This window comes from Canis lupus, chromosome 2 (genome assembly GCF_003254725.2).
Source record: "Canis lupus dingo isolate Sandy chromosome 2, ASM325472v2, whole genome shotgun sequence".
Taxonomy (NCBI): domain Eukaryota; kingdom Metazoa; phylum Chordata; class Mammalia; order Carnivora; family Canidae; genus Canis; species Canis lupus.
The window spans coordinates 13,478,012-13,494,329 of record NC_064244.1 but is presented as its reverse complement, the minus strand read 5'-3'; the positions used below and the strand labels follow the sequence as shown (position 1 = coordinate 13,494,329).

The 16,318-nt window shown below is 37.3% G+C and overlaps 1 protein-coding gene across 8 annotated transcripts in view; it reads left to right on the top strand.

Moving 5' to 3' along the window:
- ZEB1 (zinc finger E-box binding homeobox 1) overlaps nt 1-14,851 on the top strand; it is a 181,462-nt gene extending 166,611 nt beyond the window's left edge. For all 8 annotated transcript variants that reach the window (XM_025464057.3, XM_025464056.3, XM_025464059.2 and 5 more), the window contains 4 exons: nt 2,251-2,356; nt 8,379-10,186; nt 12,033-12,213; nt 12,331-14,851. In XM_025464057.3, the coding sequence (XP_025319842.1) occupies nt 2,251-2,356; nt 8,379-10,186; nt 12,033-12,213; nt 12,331-12,926 (2,691 nt within the window). In that variant the 3' untranslated portion in view covers nt 12,927-14,851. The remainder of the gene's footprint in view (nt 1-2,250; nt 2,357-8,378; nt 10,187-12,032; nt 12,214-12,330) is intronic.
- Nucleotides 14,852-16,318: the final 1,467 nt, after the last annotated feature.

Sequence of the window (16,318 nt, the reverse complement as noted above, 5' to 3'; positions counted from 1 at the left end):
AAAGATCAAGACAGTAGAGAACATACATTAGCAGGTGATATAAAATATAAGAACAGATAGTGTGTAGAAAAATAAAGCAGAAGGTAGAAAGTTGCAACTTTTTTAAGGTTAGGGAGACCTTCCTAAGAATGGGACATCTGAACTAAAATCTGAATGAAAGGAAGGAGCCAGTCATAGGATGATTGGGAGGAGGGCATTCTGGTCAAAAGGAACAGAGGGAAACATGAAAAGGCCTTGAGCCAGAAGCCTGCCCAGCATCCGCAAAGGATAGCAAGGAGGCCAGTGTGAATAAAAGGCAGAAAGATAGGTAAGGACAAGAGGTATCAGGGGCCAGATGATATATCCCCTTGTATAGACCATGATAGAGACTGATTTTGTTGTAAAATGTGACAGGGAAGCCTTTGAAAGATACTGAATTTTGTCTTTATTTTTTATTTTTAAGGGAACACTGGCTGTTGGGTGGAGAGTAGGTCAAGAAAGATAAGAACAGAAGCAGGGAGACCATTTAGAGGCAGGGAGACCATTGTGGAGGCTGTTATAATCCAGGCCAAACGTGGTGGTGGCTTTGAAATCACTGGTGGTGACAGATACGACATAATGATGAATGTTAAATTCAGAGTATATTCAGATGGTTTTGTTGATGGATTGATGAAGGGTGTTAAAAGAAAGCGAGGAATCAAGTGTTACCCTAAAGTACAGGGCCTAAGCATAATCAAATTAATGAAAATGTCATTCACAAAGACAGGAAACACCAGAGGAGGTGCTCTCTGACAGGCAGTTAAGAGTTCAGTGTTAATTGTGTTAAGTTTCACATGCCCATTGTGTTCCAACTGGCAACATCAAGGACACAATTGTCTATGAGAGTCTAAAGTTAAGGGGAAGAGGTCCAGAGATACACCATTGGGAATTATCACCATATATTTGGTGCTTAAAGCCATGGGTTTGGATGCAGTAGAGCCTGATACATAGTAAGTATTCCTCTTTCCTTCCTGTATGAAAAACAAAAGAAGGGAGATTCCAGCTAGAGTGAGCATAAAGCAAGTAGTACCTGAATTAATAAACCTTTGAAGTATGGCTAGAATCTTAATAATCATAATTGTAGGGAAATATAGCCAAGAAAGAATAAGTATAAACCAAAGCAAGGAGTAGAGAAGAGAAGAGTAGTATATGTACAAAACCCGGGACTCACTAAGTGACTATGGCATAAACTTCTTATAGGGAACTGGTGAAGGATCAGCCTGGAAACTCAGGTAAACTTGGAATATATAAACTCAGAATCTATATTCAGGGTTAATGGGGAGCCTTTGGAGGTTTATGAGCAATTGATGGTTTATAAGGTTTATGATAGAATTCAATTTAAGCATTCCTTTTGTATGATTAATCTAACAAAGCAAAAAAGCAGAAACAGACTCATAAACACAGAGAACATACTGGTGGTTGCCAAAGTGGGGGTGGGGGGAGCAAAACAGGTGAAGGGGAATGGGAAGTCCAGGTTTCCAGTTACAGAATGAACAAGTCAGGAGATGAAGGGTACAGGATAGAGAATATAGTCAGTGTATTGTGATAGTGTTGTATGGTGACAGATGGTAGACACTTGTGGTGAGCACAGCATAACATATGGAGTTGTTGACTCACTGTGTTGTATGCTGACACTAACTTAACATTGCATGTCAACTATACTTGATTGAAAAACATTTCTTAATAACAAATAAATTTAATGAATAAACAAAAGTAAACAAAGTAATGGGATCTGGAAAAAATCTAAGAATGCAGAATATATTTGAAATATATAAAAGTGGGAATTTGACAGAAAGCCATTATAATACTCCATACTTGAATGAAAAGATGGAAGTATTTTTTAAATTCATCAGATTAAAGTACATTCTGGAAATAGCAAGCTCTTAAGCAATAGGATAAACTACTGGAAAAAGCCTGACCGCAGAAGAGATATCTCTAGTTTCTAGTAAAGTGTATATTATCTTATTTTTGCTAAATAACTATATTACTCAATAAAGTATGATTCTAATACTCTAAATTAGCAAATGGAGATTTTTCTGTATGTCAAAATTCTGTTCCCACTATCCTTTCTTTTTGGTAATATTCCAAGTGTTAGATTTTTGTGACTGCCTGCCTCAATTTGAGGCCTTTGAGAAGCAGAATTCACCAAAATACTACTTTTAGCAGATTGGCTATTCTTCTATGTCCAAAGCTTTTTTGCTTTATAATTAAAATATCAATTCTTTCTTACAGAGACATGTGACACAGTCCGGGGGTAATCGTAAATTCAAGTGCACTGAATGTGGGAAAGCTTTCAAATACAAACATCATCTAAAAGAGCACTTAAGAATCCACAGTGGTAAATATTTGTTTTCTTTCTTCACCTTGAATATCATAGCACATGTGGTAATAAATAAATCTATAACATGTGGTCTATACACATGGTCAGAAAGTTCTTGCTTTTCTTACAAAGACTAACCTGGAGAAATTTTCTATTTATAAATGGTATCTTATTGGAGTCTTAATATTTAACTTAAACATATTAAGCTAATATAATATGACATACTCCAAATTTCCTAATTAGGATATAGCATGTTTTAACAAAAAAGTACAACTTTCTTGAGCTTTCCAATGAAGGCTAGTTTCATTGCCTCTTTTGCACAATTAACTAGGGAATGAAAAAGGAGATAGAGGTACAGTTTGCACAAGAAAGTAAGGAGGTGAAGATACTCTTTACATGACAGAAGTAAAAATGTAAACTCCAAATAGGAAGTGGTCAGGATGATTTGGAGTCACCCAGGCAGGGCAGCATTGAGAATTTAAAAGAAAACTATGTTCACCTGTCATTTCACATTTCTATTTCACATCCTTTTCTAAATTATTACTTACAAAATGGTATGTGAAAAAATATGCCTGTTTTAGAAACTTAGACACAAAAAAACTGTATGTGCATGTCTTTAGAGGCTCTACTTCAACAAAAGCTATAGCAAAAACTGGGTAGCATCTTACATTGCACTGTGACGTCTGTTCATCTGATTAATTTTGGTATGTTGTTTTAGATTTAAATAGTGAAAACACCTATTTTCTAATTAATGAGAAATGACGGGTATCTGCACATTACTTATTTTGTGAAAATTATTATATTGACATCTCACAAACATTCTACAAAAAACGTACAGCAGGTGGCTTTGTGAGGGATGACTGGTGATATCTGTTTTATTTTGGAACTACATTTTTAGAAGTTTTACTATCTTATTCATTGAGGGGGCTAAGTGTTAAAGTTACCAATTTGTGTAAACCAAGATTTTTGCAAAAACATTTATTTTCACACTTTAATATTTCTGAAAAGTAAAAGTTGTCTTTTGCAGTCTGGCACAAAATCCTATTTCTTGGCTCCTGGGTTACTGAAAAATTTTCATCAAGAATATATTTTGGGGGCAGCCATGGTGGCTCAGCAGTTCAGCACCTCCTTCAGCCCAGCACCTGATCCCGGAGACCTGGGATCGAGTCCCTCATCAGGCTCCCCGCATGGAGCCTGCTTCTCCCTCTGCCTGTGTCTCTGCCTCTCTCTCTCTCTCTCTCTCTCTCTCTCTCTCTCTCTCTCTGTATGTGTGTGTGTGTGTCTCATGAATAAATAAACAAAATCTTGGGGGAAAAAATAATATATTTTTGATGACCTGCTTTCTTACTACAGATGATTTGAAGTTGTTGATAGGGATATAACTAATTCAGGAGAGTTTCCTGAATGTTGAGATTAGGGTAGAGGAAGGAAAATAAATTTTAGAATAAGACTCATGTACAAAATCATTGTATATAGGAGGATCTGTCAGACCCATAGATAGTACAGAATTGGGAAGCATGGAACATTCTAAAGATTGAAACAGGACTAGAAACAGGAAGTTGGTATTTATCACAAAATTCTGCATTGATATTCAAAAATCAGTCTCAGTCAAGTAGTGAGTAGGGAGCTATCGTCTGTAGTACTGACAGAAAAATTTTAGGAGTGTAGCTGGTCGAGAGCTCTATATAGGCTTGTTAACAGCATGCTGCTGCTGCTGCTGCTGAAGTAGCTGATTACAAATTAGGGCACATCGTGGACATAGTGCATCCACTGTACTCTACACTGTCTGTTCATTATGTGCATATATGATAGTCTTATCCTTAAGGTTACTTAAGATGAGGCTTGTATATCTCATGTTTATTCCATTCCAAAGGGAGATTTCTGAGTTGAGATGACTGGGTGCCCTCCTAGGACTGGACCAGTCTGTAAGCTTTTTGAGACTGGTTCTTGAAGAAATAAATACAGAAATTGAAAGTAATTTAGAAAGTATTATATGAAGAAAATGCTGTGACAATTTTATTATATTTTATACAATATTGATTGTATAGTAGATTGGAAATTTAAAACAGAGAAATGAATATTTAAAAAGTCACTATCTGGTGAACACAGATAGTTTTGAAAGCGCGTTTAGATCACTGAATAATAGATTAGCTTCATATCCTTCAAGAAACCTCTGTAATCTTCTTCTCGGCTGAGTTTTTAATCAGGATCTTCAAATTATACTCCCTAAAATTACCTGGACTGTTACTGTCTTCTGATACTGCCACTAAAATGAGCCCTATGGAGAATTAAGTGTTTTAGCCATCATCTGAAGTCCTCATGTGAGAGTTGAGCTCTAATGAGGAGTAGGTCATCTCACCTACACTCAGAGATGAGACACAAAAGCTCCTGCTCCCTGGCCTCTGTTCCTCCCCAGAAAAGAACTGGGGTTTGTTCCATGGTCCTAGGAACTTTAGCCTGGAAAGTTTTTACATCAGATGCAACCAAACACACACCCCAACCATTGCAAAAAAAAAAAAAAAAAAAAAAAAAAAAAAAAAAGAACATTCATAGGACATCTGACTTTTTATAGCACGACTTCCCCTCCAGGGTTTGACAGTCGCCAGACAGACAGATTAGGTAAGGGACTTCAGCTATAAACCATAAAGCTATGAAGTTAGAAATGGGGTTTTCCAACAAACATAGTGAATTTGGCTTTAGAACAATTGCTCTGGACTTTCTGGCAATGACAAAATATCAGGTAATCCCCAACAATAATAATAATAACTAGCATTTATTGAGTACTTAACTATGTACAGCCACATTTGAGTTACTTGTATACATTAACTCATATAGTCCTAAACAATAGCCCCATGAGATAGATGCTATTATTTCCTCACTTTCTGCTGATGAGAGAATGGAAGCTTAGAGAGCTTTAATTAACCTCTCCAGAGGCACTCAGCTAGTCCCTGGCAAAGCCAGAGTCCCAGTGTAGGTGTCCTGACTCCAAAGCCATTGCCTTAGCCACTGTGCTCCTCTATCTCCCTATTTAAAGATAAAAATAATCTATGGGGCGCCTGGGTGGCTCAGTCAGTCAGCCATCTCCCTTCAGCTTGGGTCATGATCTCCAAATCCTGGATTGAGCCCCTGTCAGGCTCCCTGCTCAGCAGGGAGTCTGCTTCTCCCTCTCCCTCTGTCCTTTGCCCCAGTTTCTCCATGCACTCTCTCTCTCTCTCAAATAAATAAAATATTTTTTAAAAATAATCTATATCATAGAATCTTATTTTCTGAGTGTTTCTAACAAGAGAACCGATATATAGCTCATCTAAAAATGTTATACAACAATTTAAAATGTATTCCCTTGTATTACCTGCCCTTGAAATTTACCTGGTGCACTTTGAGTACTGAATCATATTTCAGGTGTCCCATTGGAAAGATAGTGATAAACTGGAGAATTTCTAGAGATGAGTCAACAAATGGGTAAGTGGGAAGGGTTCTAAACCCCATGTCCTATGAGGAGTCTTTGAAGGACCTGGGTATATTTAATCCACACAAGGGAAGTTTAAGGTTACAGGTGACAGCTTCTCATTAATTTGGAAGTCTGATGTTTAGAAGAAAAGTTAGACTTACTCTGTGTGGCATCAGAGGGCAGACTAGGACAGGAAAGTAGGCATTATAACAAGCGAATTCTAGCTTAGTACTCAACCATAGTAAAGAATCACTAATACAATACTGAGACCACACACAGTTTTGCTATATTGTCTTATAATTGCATCCCAATGAGGATGTATCTACACACCAAAACACTGAGGCTTGGAAAGATTAAGAAAATACTAAGTGACAGGGGCACCTGGGTGGCTCAGTCAGTTGAGTGACCAACTCTTGATTTCAGCTCAAGTCATGATCTCAGGGTCATGAGATTGAGTCCTGCATGAGGCTCTGTGCTCGGGGTAAGTCTGCTTATGATTCTCTATCCTCTTCTCCCTCTCCCCTTTCCCCTACTGTGTTCTCTTGCTCAATCTCAATCTCTCTCTCTCTCTCTCTAAATAAATAAATAAATAAAATCTTTTTTGAAAAACTAGTGGCAAAAGCAGGTTTTGAATCCAAATTTATGATCCTCAGCAGAGCCAAACTAGACCATCTTCCATAGAGCAGTCCAGCAGTCCCTTTAATAAAAGAGGTTAAACAGGAGACTAAAGTCAAGAATGTTAGAAAATGAACTTTTACTGTGTACAAGAGGGCTTCTTAGATCCCTTCCACTTCTAATATCCAATTCTTGAAGTAATTTGAGAAAATATAACTCAACTTTTTAAAAACTTTACAAAACTGAAACTACTTTATTAGAAGAGCTTATATTGACTTTCTCACTACTTTCGTTTTATAAAAATAACAGGAGAGAAAGAGCTTTATCTTGATGCTGGGTAGATAAAAAGCATCACCATATTTCATAATTTTGCAATTAGCCATCCATTCATCTAAAAAAGGTTTTTTGAATATTTTTTGTGACCTACACTTCAATAGGTACAAGGCATAAATGACACACAAGACTTAAGTTACTACCCCATTGAAACTGATAGTCTCTAACCTATAAGTTACAGGTGAATAAACTATAAATATAAATTAAAATTAAGGTGAAAAATTAGGGTTTTTGAAAGTATTCCATTTGGTTCCATACCTCTCAAAATGTTTTTACCAAAGTATCCCTAACAGTCAACAAGAATAATAAATGCCTTATATCTTGGAAGGACTAGAGAGGCAACTTGACAGAAGCCTCTACAAACAAGGAGCTTCTTTGATATTGTTGGGGGGGGGGGGGGTTCCTAACAATTCACATGAATGTTGTATTTCTCTCCATAGTATAAGCTGTGTTTTGATATTATAATGTTTTAAATTACTGTAACCACTGTCACTAAAATTGAAACTACAAGAAAGCTTTGCATACCCACTAGAACATTGCCTTATATCTCCAGGAGTACGTGCCTCCCAGTTTAATAAACCAAGGCTTATAGCAATACCTCATATTTAAAGTTTTCTTCCCATTGAGAAAGATCTTTCAAGGAAACCTTAAAACCTTATGGATATGGGAAGGATAGTTATTTGTACTTGTTAAGTCTTTTATAATCAAGGCTTTACTTACTTTTCTTTCCTTTAATATTAATTTCTCCTGCAGATGGTTAAGTGTAGTAAAATATAGAAAAATTATATAAATAGGTGAAATATGTTAAGAAAAAAATCTACTTTGAAAGAGTAAATGTACATTTGACCCTTGAACAATAATGCAGGGGTTATGGGAGCCGACCCCCCATGCAGTCAAAAATCTACATACAACTTTTGGCTCCCCATAAACTTACCTACTGATAGCCCACTGCTGGCCAGAAGCCTTACCTATAAGATAAACCATCAGTTAATGCATATTTTGTATGTTGCATATATTATATACTATATTCTTACACTAGAACAAGCAAGAGAAAAGAAAAGGGAATTAAGAAAAATCAGGGACACCTGGGTGGCTCGGTGGTTGAGTATCTGCCTTCAGCTCAGGGCATGATCCCAGCATCCTAGGATCAAGTCCCACATTGGGCTTCCTGTAAGGAACCTGCTTCTCCCTCTGCCTCTGTCTCTGCCTCTTTCTGTGTGTCTCTCATGAAGAAATAAATAAATCTTTTTAAAAAAGGGAAAAAATCATAAGGAAGAGAGAATACATTTACAGTACTGTAGGATATTTATCAGAAAACATCCACATGTTAAGTCAAGCCATGCAGTTCAAACTCATGTTATTCAAGGGTCAATTGTAATTAATTTTGGCATTTGAGAATTATTTGAAGTTTTAGAGGTTAGCAGGAATATTATATACACATGCTGAGAAGATTCGCTTATTGGTTAGCACAAATACTAGTCTTCATAACATTTACGTCAGTTTTGAACTTAAAATAATTCTAAATAAAACTGTATTGCAAGATACATGTTAATCTCTTTTAAAATTGATTGTTTTAAGGAAAATGTGGACACATAAAAATTTATATGTAATAATTGAGCGAATATGATTTTTTTTGTTGTTTAGGAGAGAAGCCATATGAATGCCCAAACTGCAAGAAACGTTTTTCCCATTCTGGTTCCTATAGCTCACACATAAGCAGTAAGAAATGTATCAGCTTGATGCCTGTGAATGGGCGACCAAGAACAGGACTCAAGACACCTCAGTGTTCCTCACCATCTCTTTCTGCATCCCCAGGCAGTCCCACACGACCACAGATACGGCAAAAGATAGAAAATAAGCCCCTTCAAGAGCAACTTTCTATAAACCAAATTAAAACTGAACCTGTGGATTATGAATTCAAACCCATAGTGGTTGCTTCAGGAATCAACTGTTCAACCCCTTTACAGAATGGGGTTTTTAGTGGTGGTGGCCCATTACAGGCAACCAGTTCTCCTCAGGGTGTGGTGCAAGCTGTTGTTCTGCCAACAGTTGGTTTGGTATCTCCCATAAGTATCAATTTAAGTGATATTCAGAATGTACTCAAAGTGGCAGTAGATGGTAATGTAATAAGGCAAGTTTTGGAGAATAATCAAGCCAGTCTTGCATCCAAAGAACAAGAAACAATCAGTGCTTCATCCATACAGCAAGGTGGCCATTCTGTTATTTCTGCCATCAGTCTTCCTTTGGTTGATCAGGATGGAACAACCAAAATTATCATTAACTACAGTCTTGAGCAGCCTAGCCAACTTCAAGTTGTTCCTCAGAATTTAAAAACAGAGAATCCAGTCCCCACAAACAGTTGCAAAAGTGAAAAATTGCCAGAAGATCTTACTGTTAAATCAGAGAAGGACAAAAACTTTGAAGGAGGAGTGAATGATAGCACTTGCCTTCTGTGTGACGAATGTCCAGGAGATATTAATGCACTTCCAGAATTAAAGCACTATGACCTAAAACAGCCTGCTCAGCCTCCTCCACTCCCTGCACCAGAAGCTGAGAAGCCAGAGTCCTCCGTGTCATCAGGTGGAGATGGCAATTTGTCTCCCAGTCAGCCACCTTTAAAGAACCTCTTGTCTCTTCTAAAAGCATATTATGCTTTGAACGCACAACCAAGTGCAGAAGAGCTCTCAAAAATTGCTGATTCAGTAAACCTACCCCTGGATGTAGTAAAAAAGTGGTTTGAAAAGATGCAAGCTGGCCAAATTTCAGTGCAGTCTTCTGAACCATCTTCTCCTGAAACAGGCAAAGTAAATATCCCTACAAAGAACGATGAGCAGCCTCAATCTACAAATGCAAATGAACCCCTGGACAGCACAGTAAATCTACAAAGTCCTCTGAAGATGACTAACTCTCCAGTTTTACCAGCGGGATCAACCACCAATGGTTCCAGAAGCAGTCCATCATCCCCATCACCTCTAAACCTTTCCTCATCCAGAAATACACAGGGTTACTTGTACACAGCAGAAGGTGCACAAGAAGAGCCACAAGTAGAACCTCTTGATCTTTCACTACCAAAGCAACAGGGAGAATTATTGGAAAGGTCAACTATCACTAGTGTTTACCAGAACAGTGTTTATTCTGTCCAGGAAGAACCCTTGAACTTGTCTTGCGCAAAAAAGGAGCCACAAAAGGACAGTTGTGTTACAGACTCAGAACCAGTTGTAAATGTAATCCCACCAAGTGCCAACCCCATAAATATTGCTATACCTACAGTCACTGCCCAGTTACCCACGATCGTGGCCATTGCTGACCAGAACAGTGTCCCATGCTTGCGAGCACTAGCTGCCAATAAGCAGACTATTCTGATTCCCCAGGTGGCTTACACGTACTCAACTACAGTCAGCCCTGCGGTCCAGGAACCACCCTTGAAGGTGATCCAGCCAAATGGGAATCAGGTAAAGAAAAGGCCCCCATCCTAAAGCTATTTGGGAAAATAAAAATCAGTCTCTGGAGAGCTGAGCAGGTTGTTACAAACTGTCTTTTTTTTTTTTTTTTTTTGAAAGAAAATAGATGAATGTTTGCTTTAACTTCCATAGCATCACACCTTTGGTTTCTTACCAGTTAACCCAAGGTATGGCTATCAACTCTAGTTGTGTTATTCTGCTGTGGAAATGACAGCTCTCAGCTAAAGACTTGACTATCTGAAATTTGAAACAGAAAAGAAAAATTGGAATATTCACCAATTGGAGTTCTGTTTTTAGAGTTATATTCCCAAATTAGTAACAGTTTCTGCTGTATGATCATTAATACATGAAAATACATTCCCATTCACAGACCTTTCACACCAGCGAAACTGAGATATTACTTTTTATGTGTTAACACCTATGTTTACTAAAGGCTTTAATTAATCAAGAATTAAGTATACAATGAGCTCATCTAGTGAGTTTGCTCATCATTTCATGAGCTGTAAACTAAAACAGCATTTAGTCATAATTAATATATCTGAATCTATAGATGCATTTTCCTTTTAATCTTCCCCCCCAAAATCTATGATGTAGTTTTAGATAGAGTGATTTTGTGTGACTATTGTGCAGCTCATTGTCCAAATGTTTTCTAGGTTACTAACCATGATGTGCACCCCCCCCGTCTTTTTCATCAATTTCTGATTGAACCTAGAGATAAACACTAGAATACTAGAGATGTTTGATCTTTTATCCAAATGTTATTTATTAGTAGGTGCAGTCGAAATAATTACAGTATCCTGTTCAAATGTGTACTGCTGCTCTTTTCCCCTTAAATATTGCTATTGAATAAGTTTCCTGCAGTCGTGGTTACTCTTGAAAAAAATTGTTACACAACTAATTAATTCATCTAGACTCATAAAACACTGTGCACACCTTTGAATAATAAAGGTGGACCCACCAACATTCACATAATCATAGGACCAAGTCAAACAGCCACGGAAGTATCAAGTTCCTTTAGCACAAATGCAGCTCACAAATGACCCAAGCAAATGGCTGTGCCTCTCCCACTTTGCTCTTAAGAACTGTTGTGAAAAACCTTTGAGCTTTTAGAAAATTTGTGAGTTTAGAGGGAATAGGATGGAAGACTTTAGGAAAGATGTAAGGATCTCGGGGGACCCAATCCCACTACCAGTCATTGCTTACCTACATGAGAGCTCCCTGCACAAAGATTTACTTTGTCTAACAAGTGTTCTTATTTCAAAATCTAGACCTCCCCTGCATTGTTTTGCCATCTGGTTCCTTAGAAAAGTAGTAGAGCAAACCTCTCTCTTTTCAAAGAAACCATAGTGGTCAGTTCATAGACCACTAAAGTTCTGGAGGATACAGGTGAAACACCACCTTTAAAAAACAGAATCTTAGTTTTTTCTTAGTAAAACCCAGAAGGAAAACAGTGAAGGTAAATGATGTGGTTAGAAATTAGTAATTATGCAGCAAACTCAGTAAGTTAATATTTTCTGCAAACTTCTCATAAAGTAATGATTCATTTGGAGCCAGGTAAATTTTGTTACTATACATTTTACATTCTTTCTTTTCCTCAGTTGATCACTTGTTTTTGTCATGTTGTGACCATGTTGCCCCCAACCTCACTTTTTGTCTGTATCCACCCCCACCTAGCATCTAGCCCCCCCCCCCCTTCCAGCCAGTCTGCAGGGATGAGTATGCTTGCTTTGGTCAAGCTATTGAAAGTATAAATCAAAGTGGTTTTTTTTAACTTGTGCTTTTATATAGGTCTCTTGTTTACCTTTTAATTTGAAAATAAATTTTCTTCTTCCTTTAGGAGGAAAGGCAAGACACTAGCTCAGAAGGTGTATCAAATGTAGAGGATCAGAATGACTCTGATTCTACACCACCCAAAAAGAAAATGCGGAAGACAGAAAATGGAATGTATGCTTGTGATTTGTGTGATAAGATATTCCAAAAAAGTAGCTCATTATTGAGACATAAATATGAACACACAGGTATGTCAATGAACCTGACAACTTTTGAAAAATGACTCTCTAACCCTTTCCCCAAACTGAAGCACCCCCAAAAGCCTTCTGAGGATTTTGTTTCATGGCTGTGTTCTTACTTTGCAGGTAAGAGACCTCACGAGTGTGGAATCTGTAAAAAGGCATTTAAACACAAACATCATTTGATTGAACACATGCGGTTACATTCTGGAGAAAAGCCCTATCAATGTGACAAATGTGGAAAGCGTTTCTCACACTCTGGGTCTTACTCTCAACACATGAATCATCGCTACTCCTATTGCAAGCGGGAAGCTGAGGAGCGTGACAGCACCGAGCAGGAGGAGGCTGGACCAGAAGTCCTGGCCAGTGAGCACGTGGGTGCCCGGGGGTCTCCCTCACAGGCCGACTCCGATGAGAGGGAGAGCCTGATGAGGGAAGAGGATGAAGACAGTGAAAAAGAGGAAGAGGAGGAGGAGGACAAAGAGATGGAAGAACTGCAGGAAGAGAAAGAATGTGAAAAACCACAAGGGGAGGAGGAAGAGGAGGAGGAGGAAGATGAGATGGAGGAGGAGGAGGGGGAAGAGGCAGAGAATGAGGGAGAAGAAGCAAAAACTGAAGGTCTGATGAAGGAAGATGAAGTTGTAAATCAAGAGAGCAACTTAGAACAAAAAGTAAGCAAGAATAGTGAGCAGGTGTCTGAAGAAAAAACAAATGAAGCCTAATAGTTTTTCTAGAAGGAAAATAACATTCTAATTGGTAATGAAGTTTGTTCTATATTATACATGCTTTTCATGGAAACACAGTAACCTGTATACTGTTGTTTCTGTTCACTACTGTGTAAAGTAAAAATTTAAAAAAATACAAAATACAAAAAAAAAAAAAAAATCACACACACACACACAAAAAAATCCGGGTGTGCCTGATCTCAGCCCTAGTAATTTTTCATGCATTTTTCAAAGTTAGGAACAAGTTTGTAACACGAAGCAGATTAGAAAACTTCAGTGACTTGGAAAGCAAAGATTTAACAGGTTAAAGGAAACTGATTAATTAGATAAGCGTCTGGCATTGTTTCATTTTGTCAGTATTATCACTCTTATGTTGGTTTATTCTTAAGCTGTATAATTGGGAGAAATTTTATAATTTTTTATTGGTAAACGTATGCTAAATCCGCTTCAGTATTTTATTATGTTTCTTAAAATGTGAGAACTTCTGCACTACAAAATTCCCTTCACAGAGAAGTATAACGCAGTTCTAAACCATGCTAACTACCTTTTATAAATTCAATCTAGAAGGTAGTAATTTCTAATATTTAGATGTCATAGTGGAGTATTATCATTTAAAGTGTATTGTTAGCCTTAAGAAAGCAGCCGATAGAAGAACTGAAGTTTCTTACTCATGTGGTTTAAAATGGAGTTCAGAAGATTGTCGTTGAGTTCTGATTGCAGGGACTAACAGTGTTAATCCTGGGAAGGGTAGCAGAGTCGTCAGAATCAGTGTTCGCTATTGTGTTTGAGTATGTGGTGACAAATATGAAGGATATGATATGAAGCTTTGTATCTCCTTTGGCCTTAAGCAAGACCTGTGTGCTGTAAGTGCCATTTATCAGTATTTTCAAGGCTCTAACCGCCTTTCTTCAATATGTGGCCTACAATAACTAGCATTTGTTGATTTGTTTGTTGTATCAAAATTCCAAATAAAACTTCAAACCACTGACTCTGTCAGAGAAACCTAAACACTGGGACATTTCATCCTTTAATTCCTCAGTATTCATTTTGTGTTAATTGACTTTCAAAATTTCTCTACAGAAATGAAAGGGAAATTTTCTGATCTGCTCTGTCCATGTACTTGCGTTTCAGACATGGACATGCCATCATTATCTGGCTCATAACTGTTTCCAAATGTTAGTTATTATGGACCGAGTTTATTAACAACATTAGCTGAGTTTTACTTATCAGTATTATTTTATTTCTTTTAGTTTATAGATCTGTGCAACATTTTTGTACTGTATGTCTTCAAACCTGGCAGTATTAATACCCTTCTTACTGACATGTACTTTTAGTTTTAGAAAACTTTTATATTTATGTGTCTTATTTTTATATTTCTTTATTTATTACACAGTGTAGTGTATAATACTGTAGTTTGTATTAATACAATAATATATTTTAGTATGAAAATTTGGAAAGTTGATAAGATTTAAAGTAGAGATGCAATTGGTTCTCTTGCATTGAGATTTGATTTAACAGTATTATGTTAACATTTATACTTGCCTTGGACTGTAGAACAGAATTTAAATGGGAATGTATTAGTTTTACAACTACAATCAAGTCATTTTACCTTTACCCAGTTTTTAATATAAAACTCTTAAATTTTGAAATTCACTGTGTGACTAATAGCATGATGCTCTGCAGTTTTATTAAGAGATTAGCCTAACCATAAAACTCATTTCCTTAGTAAGCCAAATTAGGATAACCTTATATAAACAGTGTTGGGAACAATGTTTAACATTTTGTGCCAATTTGTTCCTGTATTCATGTATGTAAGTTACAAATCTGATTCTTCATTTTTCAGTTCCTTGTTACACCATGGTCATTTTCTAGTTTTTTACCAGACTCCCCCATCTCACAATAAAATGCATCAACAAGCCTGACCTGCTGTCATTCTTTTATTATCAAGATTTTCTTTGGAAATCTCTCTGTGAAATGGGGTATTGCACAGTCATCCTGTATTCGATTTATCTTGGGCTGAATTTGAGTAAGAAACTAAATGTTTTAGACATTCACCATTAAGTCATGAACTTCCCCATGGCTAAATGTTTCTGGGAAGATCAGATTTGGCCACTAAAGGCTTCCTCAGAGGTTGCTGCCTCTTCCTGAAACCCTTACCCACCTCTTCCCACTCTTGATTCTAGGACTTGCCATACTCAGGTCACTTCAGGGAAGCCTGGGTTGTAGATGCCTTTCCTTTGTACACCCCCTGTTCATTGTACCTTTCTTGCCATAACTCTTACGCAGTGACTTATATTCCTTCCCCACTAGGGACAGGAACCATGTCTGCCAGTCACTCTCACATCCCCACTGCCTAGCAGAGTGCCCGGACCTAGGAGGTACAACAAACTTTGTTGATTGAAAATGTAATTTGCATGTTAACAGAGCTCAGCTGTCTTTACTACTCTTTTCCTTCTAATCCAAGAATATGTATGTTAAATCTAGCAATCTAATATTTTTCTTAGGCCCTATTAAACATTTGACATCATAGACAGTAAATTGTGCCTCCTCTGTTGCCTTACTGTTCTGACTTGAGTGTTTATTTCTAGGTGTCTTTCTGACGCTTCCTCTCATGGTACATGACACAAGCATTCAAGGCCTGTGGATGTGACTGCCTCCAGTATGAAGGATATGACCAGTCCTAGGAGACTCTATTTTAGGAACCACTTCCCATTTTATGGCCACACATTCCTAAGTACTCATAAATGTCATATTGATTCATCTCTTTTGTCATTGAGAATAGCTACCCAATAAACAAATTCACCATATAGGGTTAAAAAATAAGAGTAAGTAACCCTTTCTAGGAAGCATTTATACTGCAATCACTGTAATAAGCTCAAAGAAGGCAGTGCTTGATACATATTGATAAATGGCTAACAAAGGAAATTAGCCATTATCAGAGAAGTTTTGGACACTTGCCAGTATTTGTTCAGATCACATAACAATAGGGCCATGTGTTTTTTACTTGTGCCATGTAAAGGTGCTTTGCTACTATTATCAAAATTAATTTTCACAAAGAAATATATAAAAACCATGTGCCCACAAACACAGCAGAATAAGGATTTAAATACAGGCCTCGGTGACTCTAACTCCATGTTCTTAACTAGCCAATACTACATCTCATATAAAAGCTCACTCTGTGTTTAAACTCAAACCTGGCCTTAAAGAATATTAGAAGAAAATGTCAGCAAGACCAATGTACATTTCATAACAGGACGAAAAAGGAAAGGAGCATAGGAGCATGAGGTTTTTCAAATCTGTGTGCAAAGTTAAAATTAGCCTTGAAAAATGAAAGTGTAAACTTAGATTTCTCCTCTTAAGATCAAGGGAGGATACTAGAACAATCACTA